The sequence below is a fragment of the Salmo salar genome, chromosome ssa20 (genome assembly GCF_905237065.1).
Source record: "Salmo salar chromosome ssa20, Ssal_v3.1, whole genome shotgun sequence".
Lineage (NCBI taxonomy): Eukaryota > Metazoa > Chordata > Actinopteri > Salmoniformes > Salmonidae > Salmo > Salmo salar.
In genome coordinates, this window is record NC_059461.1 from 6,703,007 (window position 1) to 6,716,143 (window position 13,137).

A 13,137-nucleotide genomic window follows, 5' to 3' on the forward strand; every position below is an offset into this window, starting at 1 on the left:
TCAATTCTAAAATTAGGCTGTAAACTAACAAAATCTGGAAAAAGTAAAGGGGTCTGAATACTTTCTGAATGCACTTTAGCGTATACATAAGCTCTAATATTAATATATTGTTTTGAATTAATCATCTCCTTAGAAAGCGCTGTCCATTTCGTTGTGTTAGGCTTTGAAACAACATCCAAAATGACCATGTTGAACTTCTTTCTTCAAATTGATCAATCACATTGATGTGAGTTTTAACCGTTTTGATGTGATTTTCAACTGCATTTGGATTTATGACAGAGTGGTTAGAGGGATAATAGAGCCCTGAGTACCAGGCCATTAGAGAACTGATGATCGTTAGAGAGTTAGGTACTACTAACATGTCCAGAGTGCACAAGAGGAGATTATCTTGACTCAACACGTAGAACATGATGGGAGCTATGATGATGCAGCCCAACTCCCAGTGCAGGCGAGCTTGCTTCATCCCGCAATAAGCCATTGTTTACAGATGGCTCGTTGCGGAAGCTTCTGTAGCCTGGCGTCCTTGATCAATGAAATCTAAACTATTCGGTTTCACCAAAATAAAGTTTCCAGTCAACAGAGGTACTATTCACTATTAAATAAGTAAAATATGAAATAACTATTTAATAATATTCACTATTAAATAAGCATTTAAAACACATTTTTATCCAGGGTCGCCCATTTTATGCCTGTGGGTTGCCATTGTAGTCCAGTCTAGACCACCCAGTCATGCGAAAGTAAGCTACAAGGTAATCTCCCACTTCTACAGACAGAAAATGGGAGACCCTGGATAGAAACGGGTTTTAAAATGCTTGTTTGATAGCGAAGGACACATTCAACATGTCAAATCGTTCCCAGAGATATGGGATATGCCTCTGTTGACTGGAAACTATATTTTGGTGAAACCGAATAGTTTTTATTTTGTTACTCAAGGACACCAGCCTACGGAAGCTTCCGCAACGAGCCATCTAAACAATGGAGCAACAGGCTAGCATGAGTAAGTGGAGCAGGCATGGTGCGCGTTATAACAAGGAACAAGGGGTCGGCTGCACTGATATAGACTGTCTGGATCCGTGAGACACATTTGACAGAAGTAACGAAATTAACACAAATTCTAGTACCAGACCATTTATGTTCTAGTATCGAAAAAGTACAGACGTTTTGGTATACCGTGCAACACTAGTTCGCTGATGTATGTGTGTGTTGTGGGCAACAATGCTCATCGCTCTGTGATGGACCTGTAACCACAGTGCTAGTGCACGTGACCTTGCAGAGTTGCCTGTGGAAAGCCCCTAAGGGGAGCTTTGTCTCTCATCTAGCCTACCTCTGTCTCTGCAACCCCTTTCCTCTGCTCACTCAGTCTCTGGTAATTTTGTCTTTTAAATCACCTTTCCCCTTTCTTTCCCCCATCACTCTGTCTATGCCTCCCCTCTCTTTGGCTGTGTGGCCCTACCCCCCTGTGTGGGTGAGACGTGGTACTGTGTGTGGTTTACCGTCTTTAACCTGTACACAAGATGAGTGGCCCCGTGTGATTGACTGATCTGCCTGAATAGCTTTTTACAGAGCCAGGGCCAGTGTACACAGACCAACTGACAGACAGAGCCAGACGCACCACCACTAAGCAACGAAGGCTGCTTTATCGATGCTGCACCTCTGGGCCTGTTTTGCCGGGGCCAGGCCTTGTTATTTTAGGAGCCCCGGTCAGAGGTCAAAACTGCAGAGCTGTACATGTTTCATTCTGTGCCCAGCAGTGTACAAGGATAAGGGAGAGCAAATGTCTGGAGTGTACACTCAGTCTCCCACTTTTACCAGTCCTCCTTATCTCTGTTTGCTTCTGTGCTCGCACACATGCACAAACTTAAAAGTGTGCACACACAAAATGTTGAAAAAGTCAAGGGGTCTGAATACTTTCCGAATTTACTGTATAGACCTATAGTACGATTATTGGTAAGAGAGCAGCGTTTTGGTCCCGAGGTCAGCGCACGGAGAATGGACTGATTTGGCCATTTTGGGAAATGGTTTAGCATGAAAGTGAGACTAACTAAACAAAACGAAATCCTCCACTCACAGTAAGTGTTAAAATGTAATGTCTTTTTTTAAAGGAGCAGAGGTCAATCAAATACACGCTTTTGTTGACATCCAACATCAGCATTGACCGTTTACTTGACCGCTGCTGCTTAAAGACATTTAAATACTATTTCAGTGACAGCAGGTTTTCCTAGTTTTTAATCACACAACATACATGACCAAAATGGCAGCTTGGGTGTTATGTGCAAAATGATCATGACCATTTTACTGTGCTACAATTCTGATAGAAACATGGCACGTTACATTCTGATCTATTTCCACCGGAGGACACTTGCCAATCTACACTAAGGAGGCCACTGACGCATGTTAAATGGCGGAAAGCCATACATCTCATTAAGCACATTTAAAAGCAACATTAATTAACCACACATTGCCCTTTGCACACAGTCACTGTTGGTGTGTGAACGGTTTCTCTCTCACATGTGGACATACACAATAATATGCGTAGTGTCAACTCCCATACAATGGCTAGCCTATGATTCCTTATTAAGCATGGACAATTTTTTTTATTATAGCACATACAATGAAAATGGCGGCATTTTAATGAATTCAAGCATATTACTTGCCAGATAATACACTGGCAATGCCTTTATGCCTGCCTGGAACAAGCAAACTACATTTATAGATTAGTTTTGCCTACATAATTCTACAATTTCAAGGTTGCAAAATTGCTTAGGGTTTTCGAGAAACAGGACCTGGTAAGAGAAAGACAGTTGGTTTGATATTGAGACCCGAGTGATGAAAACTGAAACTGCAGTGTCTAGTAATCTCTGTGGATGATTATGAACTCTGCACGAGAACCAGTTTAGCTGGTTTTCATTCGTCTGCGTGCGGTAGGCTTGTAGCAGGTGTTCTGATTTATACATTAGAGAAAATATGGTGTTTGGTTTAGGGATGTTAATGGTTGACCATTAATCGTTAATCAGTTAGCCGCTGAAAAACATTTGACCGGTCATGCTTATCGGTCTATAGGTTGATTTGCATAATTTTGTGGAATTAAACAGACGCATGTGTATTTTCGTTCGTCGTCGTATTTTATCACATGGCGCACAGCATACAGAGTCTAATTTGAGGAGCGGATAGCCTATCACCTGTCAGACAGCGCAAGAGCAGCTCCTCAAAAAGCTGGTACTGGAGTGAAACCTGCTTTTATAAACCCAGTCATTGCGCAACAAATAACCATTCTAAATGCAATTGCGTGTTAAAACTGTATTCATGGCTACGATTAAAAATACATCATTTTTATTTCTCAATTTGTAAAAAAAAGTGCGCAGCCCATTCGAGTGCATAGGCTATAGTCAACGGTAAACAGGCAATCAGCGCGTCACCCACCACTACAATGTGAGTTTGAGGCAGTATACTTGTTTGAAACTTGAACGTTTTACTTTACCTCAAATAACGAGGAATGTCTTACCTGGCTTGAAATTAGCCTAGCCAAAATCCAACCGTCGAAATATCAACTTTCTTTCGTTGTCCAAAAGCACAATCCTAATCATATTAGCAACTCATCCTGGTTGTTGCTATTAGATTCCCCCTCTAAATTTCTAACTGCAATTTTTGTTTATCTCTGCCACATATGGAACCGCTCGCATGAGGGGCGCTGTTTAGAACGGTGTTTTCCCGTGAATTGCATTTTGGCAAAAGTTTGAAAATTACATTTTATTAGCTACTTCATTAAATCAAATCTGATTTGTCACATGCGCCGAAATACAACATACTTACAAGCCCTTAAACAACAATGCAGTTAAGAAAAATACACAGAGGAACTCTGGAGCTCTGTTAGAGTGACCATTGGGTTCTTGGTCACCTCCCTGACCAAGGCCCTTCTCCCCTCGATTGCTGAGTTTGTCCGGACGGCCAGCTCTAGGAAGAGTCTTGGTGGTTCCAAACTTCTTCCATTTAAGAATGGAGGCCACTGTGTTCTTGAGGGCATTCAATGCTGCAGAAATGTTTGGTTACCCTTCCCCAGACCTGTGCCTCAACACAATCCTGTCTCAAAGCTCTACGGACAATTCCTTCAACCTCATGGCTTGGTTTTTGCTCTGAAATGCACGGTCAACTTAAATCAAGTTGTAGAAACATCTCAAGGATGATCAATGGAAACAGGATGCACGCTGAGCTTAATTTCATAGCAAAGGGTCTGAATACTTATGTAAATAAGGTATTTGTTTTTTTATGTTACAATATTTTTTTTGTTTTTTGTTTTTTTTATACAAAAAAAACTTTTACTTCTATATACAGTTGAAGCCGGAGGTTTACATACACTTAGGTTGGAGTCATTAAAACTCATTTTTCAACCACTCAACACATTTGTTGTTAACAAACTATAGTTTTGGCAAGTCGGTTAGGACATCTACTTTGTGCATGACAAGTTTTCCAACTATTGTTTACAGACAGATTATTTCACTGTATCACAATTCCAGTGGATCAGAAGTTTACATACACTAAGTTGACTGTGCCTTGACACAGCTTGGAAAATTCCATAACATGTCATGGCTTTAGAAGCTTCTGATAGGCTAATTGACATCATTTGAGTCAATTGGAGGTGTACCTGTGGATGTATTTCAAGGCCTACCTTCAAACTCAGTGCCTCTTCAATTGACATCATTTGAAAATCAAAAGAAAATCAGCCACAAGTCTAGGTCATCCTTGGAAGCAATTTACAAACGCCTGAAGGTACCACGTTCATCTGTACAAACAATAGTATGCAAGTATAAACACCATGGGACCACGCAGCCGTAATACCGCTCAGGAAGGAGACGCGTTCTGTCTCCTAGAGATGAATGTACTTTGGTGCGAAAGTGCAAATCAATCCCAGAACAACAGCAAAAGGACCTTGTGAAGATGCTGGAGGAAACGGGTACAAAAGTATCTATATCCACAGGGTACAAAAGTATCTATATCCACAGTAAAAACAAGTCCTATATCATCGGCAAGGAAGAAGCCACTGCTCCAAAACCACCATAAAAAAGCCAGACTACGGTTTGCAACTGCACATAGGGACAAAGATCGTACTTTTTTGAGAAATGTCCTCTGGTCTGATGAAACAAAACTAGAACTATTTGGCCATAATGACCATCGTTATGTTTGGAGGAAAAAAGGGGAGGCTTGCAAGCCGAAGAACACCATCCCGACCGTGAAGCACAGGGGTGGCAGCATCATGTTGTGGGGGTGCTTGGCAGGCAGGCAGGCAGGCAGGCAGGCGGACAGACGGAAAAGTATTTGATTCCCTGCTGATTTTGTACGTTTGCCCACTTACAAAGAAATTATCAGTCTATAATTTTAATAGTAGGTTTATTTGAACAGTGAGAGACAGAATAACAAAACTATCCAGAAAAACGCAGGTCAAAAATGTTAGAAAATGATTTGCATTTTAACGAGGGAAATAAGTATTTGACCCCTCTTCAAAACATGACTTAGTACTTGGTGGCAAAACCCTTGTTGGCAATCACAGAGGTCAGACGTTTCTTGTAGTTGGCCACCAGGTTTGCACACATCTCAGGAGGGATTTGTCCCACTCCTCTTTGCAGATCTTCCCCGAGTAATTGAGGCTGACGTTTGGCAACTCGAACCTTCAGCTCCCTCTGCAGATTTTCTATGGGATTAAGGTCTGGAGACGGGCTAGGCCACTCCAGGACCTTAATGTGCTTCTTCTTGAGCCACTCCTTTGTTGCCTTGGCCGTGTGTTTTGGGTCATTGTCATGCTGGAATACCCATCCACGACCCATTTTCAATGCCCTGGCTGAGGGAAGGAGGTTTTCACCCAAGATTTGACGGTACATGGCCCCATCCATCGTCCCTTTGATGCGGTGAAGTTGTCCTGTCCCCTTAGCAGAAAAACACCCCCAAAGCATAATGTTTCCACCTCCGTAGTCTTCCCTGTGGCTCAGTTGGTAGAGCATGGTGTTTGCAACGCCAGGGTTGTGGGTTCGATTCCCACGGGGGGCCAGTACAAAAAAGAAAAATGCATGAAATTAAATGTATGCATTCACTACTGTAAGTCGCTCTGGATAAGAGCGTCTGCTAAATGACTAAAATGTAAATGTGTTTGACGGTGGAGATGGTGTTCTTGGGGTCATAGGCAGCATTCCTCCTCTTCCAAACACAGCGAGTTGAGTTGATGTCAAAGAGCTCCATTTTGGTCTCATCTGACCACAACACTTTCACCAGTTGTCCTCCGAGTCATTCAGATGTTCATTGGCAAACTTCAGACGTGCCTGTATATGTATTCTTGAGCAGGGGGACCTTGCGGGTGCTGCAGGATTTCAGTCCTTCACGGCGTAGTGTGTTACCAATTGTTTTCTTGTTGACTATGGTCCCAGCTGCCTTGAGATCATTGACAAGATCCTCCCGTGTAGTTCTGGGCTGATTCCTCACCGTTCTCATGATCATTGCAACTCCACGAGGTGAGATCTTGCATGGAGCCCCAGGCCGAGGGATATTGACAGTTCTTTTGTGTTTCTTCCATTTGTGAATAATTGCACCAAATGTCACCAAGCTGCTTGACGATGGTCTTGTAGCCCATTCCAGCCTTGTGTAGGTCTACAATCTTGTCCCTGACATCCTTGGAGAGCTCTTTGGTCTTGGCCATGGTGGAGAGTTTGGAATCTGATTGATTGATAGCTTCTGTGGACATGTCTTTTTTTTTTTTTTACAGGTAATAAACAGATTAGGAGCACTCCCTTTAAGAGTGTGCTCCTAATCTCAGCTCGTTATCTGTATAAAAGACACCTGGGATTCAGAAATCTTTCGGATTGAGAGCGGTCAAATACTTATTTCCCTCATTAAAATGCATATCAATTTATAACATTTCTGACATGCGTTTTTCTGGATTTTTTTGTTGTTATTCTGTCTCTCACTGTTCAAATAAACCTACCATTAAAATTATAGACTGATCCTTTCTTTGTCAGTGGGCAAACGTACAAAATCAGCAGGGGATCAAATACTTTTCCCCCCCCACTGTATGTATGTATGTATGTATGTATGTATGTATGTATGTATGTATGTATGTATGTATGTATGTATGTATGTATGTATGTATGTATGTATCACACACACAGTTGAAGTCGGAAGTTTACATACACCTTAACCAAATACATTTAGGCCTTGGCTGATTTCTTTTGATTTTCCCATGATGTCAAGCAAAGAGGCACTGAGTTTGAAGCTAGGCCTTGAAATACATCCACAGCCTATCAGAAGCTTCTAAAGCCATGACATCATGTTATGGAATTTTCCAAGCTGTTTAAAGGCAAAGTCAACTTAGTGTATGTAAACTTCGGACCCACTATAATAGTGATACAGTGAATTATAAGTGAAATAATCTGTCTGTAAACAATTGTTGGAAATATTACTTGTGTCATGCACAAAGTAGATGTTCTAACCGACTTGCCAAAACAATAGTTTGTTAACAAGAAATTTGTGGAGTGGTTGAAAAACGACTTTTAATGACTCCAACCTAAGTGTACGTAAACTTCCGACTTCAACTGTATATAGACAGGTGTGTGCCTTTCCAAATCATGTCCAATCAATTGAATTTACCACAGGTGGACTCCAATGAAGTTGTAGAAACATCTCAAAGATGATCAATGGAAACAGCATGCACCTGAGCTCAATTTCGAGTCTCATAGCAAAGGGCCTGAATTCTTATGTAAATAAGGTATCAGTTTAAACCTGTTTTTCCTTCATCATTATGGGGCATTGTGTAGATTGATGAGGAAAAACATCAATCAATTTTAGAATAAGGCTGTAACATAAAATGTGGAAAAAGTCCAGGGATCTGAATACTTTCGAAGCACTGTATGTCAATCTACTATCCCCCATAGTACAAAAGGTAAACCTATTGTAAATATTCCAAACATGGTCTGGGACAGTTGTGGGATGCGATAGATCCATAGATCCCAAATTAATACAACCACTAGCATCAAAAATACTTTTTTACGCAATGTGGCTGACGCAACAGATCAGAATGTTTAGCTTAAAATGTTGAAAAACTATTAGGCTATTTCTTCACATTATAAGCGCAGCAATGCACACATGGTAGTAGGCTATAAGCACGAAAGTTCCATTAGCGCAAAACACCATTGTCAAAAGTGACCGCAAATGCAATTAAACTTTTAGTTTAAAGGTGCATTTACATGGTGAAAATGACCTTCCACAAACTTGAAACTCACACGCTGCGTATGTATGCCACTTAGGCTCTACACCCCTCGTAAAGTGGATTAATGAGCTTACATTTTAATAAGTTATTTGGACCCCTTTTGTTTAAATAATATTTGAATCAAAACCTATAGGCATATGGGCTAAGCTACATAGGGTGTGCAACTATGATTAGAAAAGGTCGCAAAAAAAAGCTTTGTTTCTTATGCTGGGCATCATTCACAAGTGACAATATATATTTCACAACTGATAGGCTAATATTGTCACCCATTAGATTATTCGTGATTTAATCTTGTCTTTACATATACTAAATAATATAAACTCAGCAAAAAAGAAACGTCCCTTTTCAGGAACCTGTCTTTCAAAGATAATTCGTAAAAATTCAAATAACTTGTCAGATCTTCATTGTAAAGGGTTTAAACACTGTTTCCCATGCTTGTTCAATGAAACAAACAATTAATGAACATGCACCTGTGGAACGGTCGTTAAGACACTAACAGCTTACAGACGGTAGACAATTAAGGTCACAGTTATGAAAACTTAGGACACTAAAGAGGCCTTTCTACTGACTCTGAAAAACACCAAAAGAAAGATGCCCAGGGTCCCTGCTCATCTGCATGAATGTGCTTTAGGCATGCTACGAGGAGGCATGAGGACTGCAGACATGGCCAGGGCAATAAATTGCAATGTCCGTACTGTGAGATGCCAAAGACAGCGCTACAGGGAGACAGGACAGACAGCTGATCGTCCTCGCAGTGGCAGACCACATGTAACAACACCTGCACAGGATCAGTACATCCGAACATCACACATGCCTACAGGATGGCAACAGCAACTGCCCGAGTTACACCAGGAACGCACAATCCCTCCATTAGTGTTCAGCCTGTCTGCAATAGGCTGAGAGAGGCTGGACTGAGGGCTTGTAGGCCTGTTGTAAGGCAGGTCCTCACCAGACATCACCGGCAACAACGTCGCCCACGAGCACAAACCCACCGTCGCAGGACCAGACAGGACTGGCAAAAAGTGCTATTCACTGACGAGTCGCGGTTTTGTCTCACCAGGGGTGATGGTCGGATTCGCGTTTATCGTCAAAGGAATGAGCGCTACACCGAGGCCTGTACTCTGGAGCGGGATTGATTTGGAGGTGGAGGGTCCGTCATGGTCTGGGGTGGTGTGTCACAGCATCATCGGACTGAGCTTGTCATTGTAGGTAATCTCAACGCTGTGCGTTACAGGGAAGACATCCTCCTCCCTCATGTGGTACCCTTCCTGCAGGCTCATCCTGACATGACCCTCCAGCATGACAATGCCACCAGCCATACTACTCATTCTGTGCATGATTTCCTGCAAGATAGGAATGTCATTGTTCTACCATGGCCAGCGAAGAGCCCGGATCTCAATCCCATTGAGCACGTCTGGGACCTGTTGGATCGGAGGGTGAGGGCTAGAGCCTTTCCCCCCAGAAACGTCCAGGTACTTGCAGGTGCCTTGGTGGAAGAGTGGGGTAACATCTCACAGCAAGAACTGGCAAATTTGGTGCAGTTTATGAGGAGATGCACTGTAGTACTTAATGTAGCCACACCAGATACTGACTTACTTTTGATTTTGACCCCCCCTTTATTCAGGGACACATTATTCAATTTCTGTTAGTCACGTCTCTGTGGAACTTGTTCAGTTTATGTCTCAGTTTTTGAATCTTATTATGGTCAAACAAATATTTACACATGTTAAGTTTGCTGAAAATAAACGCAGTTGACAGTGAGAGGGCGTTTCTTTTTTTGCTGAGTTTATGTGTGAAAGTTGTTTCGATTTAGAATGGACCATTATCATGCACCTGTATCGAAACCGGGTCAGCGGGATGTCATCTATGCACTTAAATAGCGTATGGAGGACACTTTTCCCCGTGGTTTATTTTCATGCCAGCTAGGTAGGCTATACTCCTGTTGTAAATATTAGCAATGTGCTTAATGTGTGTCTCTATGGGTACTACATCTATTGCAGTTACAAAGTTAACAATCGACGAGAGCCCAATATGGTTACTGCCCAGAGAAGGAAGATGCCAGCTGAACTGAAACGTTTATGTCAAGCTTTAGATCACCTGTATTTGACAGCCAGTTTAGGTTGAGCAACCTAAACGTCACTTCCAAATTATCAGAGCTCCTGCAGCAGCAATTGCCAATAATAGGTGAAGCCCAGTTTAATGAAATAAAACCCCATCAGAAAGAGCCAGATGAATGTGATAGTAGAAGGGGAGAGCCCAGTTCAGCAGCTGGGACCAGGGGGCTTTACCTTGGGGGGGTCATAGAGCTCCAGCTGGAACCTCTCTCCTGCTAGGCCGTCTCTGATCTTCCTCACCAGTAGGCGGCAGCGCTCCCAGCGATGCTGCGTGTCCGAGATAGTGTCGTCAACCACCAGGTACCTCAGCTGCCCCTCTTTGCAGCTGCCCGCAGCCTGTGGCCCGCGCTTCACACTCTGCCTACTGCCAAACCTGCTGGCCAGACGGTCTAGGAGGTGGGCCGCCATGGACGAGGCAGAGGCAGTGGTCTCGGGGGAGGGGTTCACAGTCAGCGCTGACAACGATAAGGCCGTCACTTCGTCCAGTGTCCCTCCTGTTCCCCTGTCCCCCGACCCGCTCAACAGCAGGTCCTGAGGTGGCGGCAGGGGCTCCTTAAGAAGACAGCGCACGCTCTGCCTAATCTGGCTGACAGAGAAGTGTGTGACATCAGCAGCAGCGGAGGAGGGTGAGGTGGGGGTGTACCATTCAGACACAGGCCGCCGCTCCGACACAGACACCTCCTCCTGGCTGTGGCTCCGGACGGGAGCTCGAGCTCTCACCCCCAGGCTGGCTGATGAGCACTGGAGGGGCTGCTCCACCACCACGTGCTTCGGCTTTGGGTCCAGCACGGTGAACAGGGCCGGGGCGCCAGGCTGGCCCGCCTCCCGGTAGTCCAGCACCCCAGAGGAGGTGATGTGGAGCTGGCCCATCATGGGCGAAGGGGCCGATGCAGGGATCTTTTCGGCCACCTCGCTGTGGAAGTGCTGCTGGAACAGCTCGCTGAACTGCTTGGAGAAGCTGTCCGGTGGGATGACATCATGCTCTGGCCGCTCCCTGGCAAAGTTACGGTAGTGGTTGGCTAGTTTCCGGGCCGTGGCTATGGCATGCAACTCGCAGAATTCCCTCCAGCCACACGGTGCTGCAACGGAAGCTGTGGTTGTCGCCTGATGGATAGTGTCACCATTCATTGCAGTAACCAGCACAGCTGAGAATCACTACAAATTAAAAGGTGTTGGGGGGACAGGGGAGGGAAGAGATGTATTATTAATAGGGGCCATTTTAATACATTCACTTACATTTGAAAAATATCTATTGATACAGATCCAAGGCCTATTCAATCAAACTTAAAACCTTCAATTATCATTAAGGACCTCTGGTGCACCCAAAATCCAAGACCTTTGGAAGTCTAAGGGAAGAGTATGAAAAGCAACACGTAGTTGGACATTTGGAAAAGGAGAGCAGATTTCTGATTTGACATACCATAAAACTAATTTAAAACAAATTATATTTATTTACAGATTAAGTATCTGCTGCACCCAAAAATGTCATTTGATTCATTGGGAAAACACACACACACACACACACACACACACACACACACACTTATAAAGAAGATTCTGATAAATCTGAAGAGCAACCAGAGGAAAAAGTTACTAGATGATTGTAGTAGCCTCAGTCATAAACTATAAAAGCATATATCCTTGAAATAATTGTTGTAGCAAAGTAAGTCTATTTACTTCTATGGCCATTGAAATGCAAATAATATAGAGGGTGAGAGGGCAAGCACAATAATAAGGAAAAGGTATCCTGCTAGCCTACCTTGAGAACAACTTCATTACACCTCAACTCCCGAGTGGCGCAGCGGTCTAAGGCACTGCATCTCAGTGCTAAAGGGGTCACTACAGACACCCTGGTTCGATTCCAGGCTGTATCACAACCGGCCGTGATTGGGAGTCCCATAGGGCGGCGCACAATTGGCCCAGTGTCGTCCGGGTTTGGCCGGTGTAGGCCGTCATTTTAAATAAGAATTTGTTCTTAACTGACTTGCCTAGTTAAATAAAAAAAATAAACCTGAGTTACTAAAATGGCGGGGCAATAAAACCTGATTAGATTAAGTCCAAATCAGTTTCATATGCTTTACAGAGGAAGAAGGCCACATGAATGGAGCCAATACAGTAATGTGACAGTGAATGAAGGGCAGATAGAGGAAGTTGGCTTTAGCATTTCTCAATGGATGCCGCAAACAGCTGAGGCTTCTCCTTTTTCAAGATGAGAGCCCATGTTGTGGACTACTGTTGCCAATACACACACACACACACACACACACACACACTAGGCAGTCATCTGTGGCCTCTCCCTCCCTCTAGACCGAAGACCAAGGCCTGTGAAACGCCAATATTCTGAGCTTAATTGTGATAACGGTTTTAGCCAAAATTCATTGCCTTTGTGGAAATAGTCAAAGTCTAACGTCAAAGTCTCCAACTGCCTTCAAAAAACAAAAAGGTCAAATGCTGTGGAATTTTTTTAATCAAATGAGATGCCTTACCAATGGGTGCATTGATCAAACCTCAGCTTTCTACGCTCATACACATTTTAACAGGAATAAGGAAATTAAACAAATAACTGGATGCTTCCTTTAAGTAATGGGTCAATGGACTGATGCATCCATCTCCCCAAAATAGAGACATTCAATGACCCTTCTGAGAACGGAATTTTTTTCAAAAGAATCTCTGACTAGGGTTTGTTTTTCAACATGGCTCCCAACATCAAAAAGCAACACAACCCAATGCTGGAGTTACGCACTTTCATGGTGTATTAAACAATCATTTCCTCATTAC

General features: G+C 43.3%; 1 protein-coding gene across 4 annotated transcripts in view; it reads right to left on the bottom strand.

Moving 5' to 3' along the window:
• Positions 1–13,137, bottom strand: part of LOC106580188 (SH2B adapter protein 3) — a 58,036-nt gene that overhangs the window by 28,652 nt on the left and 16,247 nt on the right. For 3 of the 4 annotated variants that reach the window (XM_014160983.2, XM_014160985.2, XM_014160986.2), the window contains one exon: positions 10,534–11,514. In XM_014160983.2, the coding sequence (XP_014016458.1) occupies positions 10,534–11,487 (954 nt within the window). In that variant the 5' untranslated portion in view covers positions 11,488–11,514. Of the gene's footprint in view, positions 1–10,533; positions 11,515–12,118; positions 13,088–13,137 lie in introns of those variants that run through there. The other variant, XM_014160987.2, reaches the window with a different exon arrangement.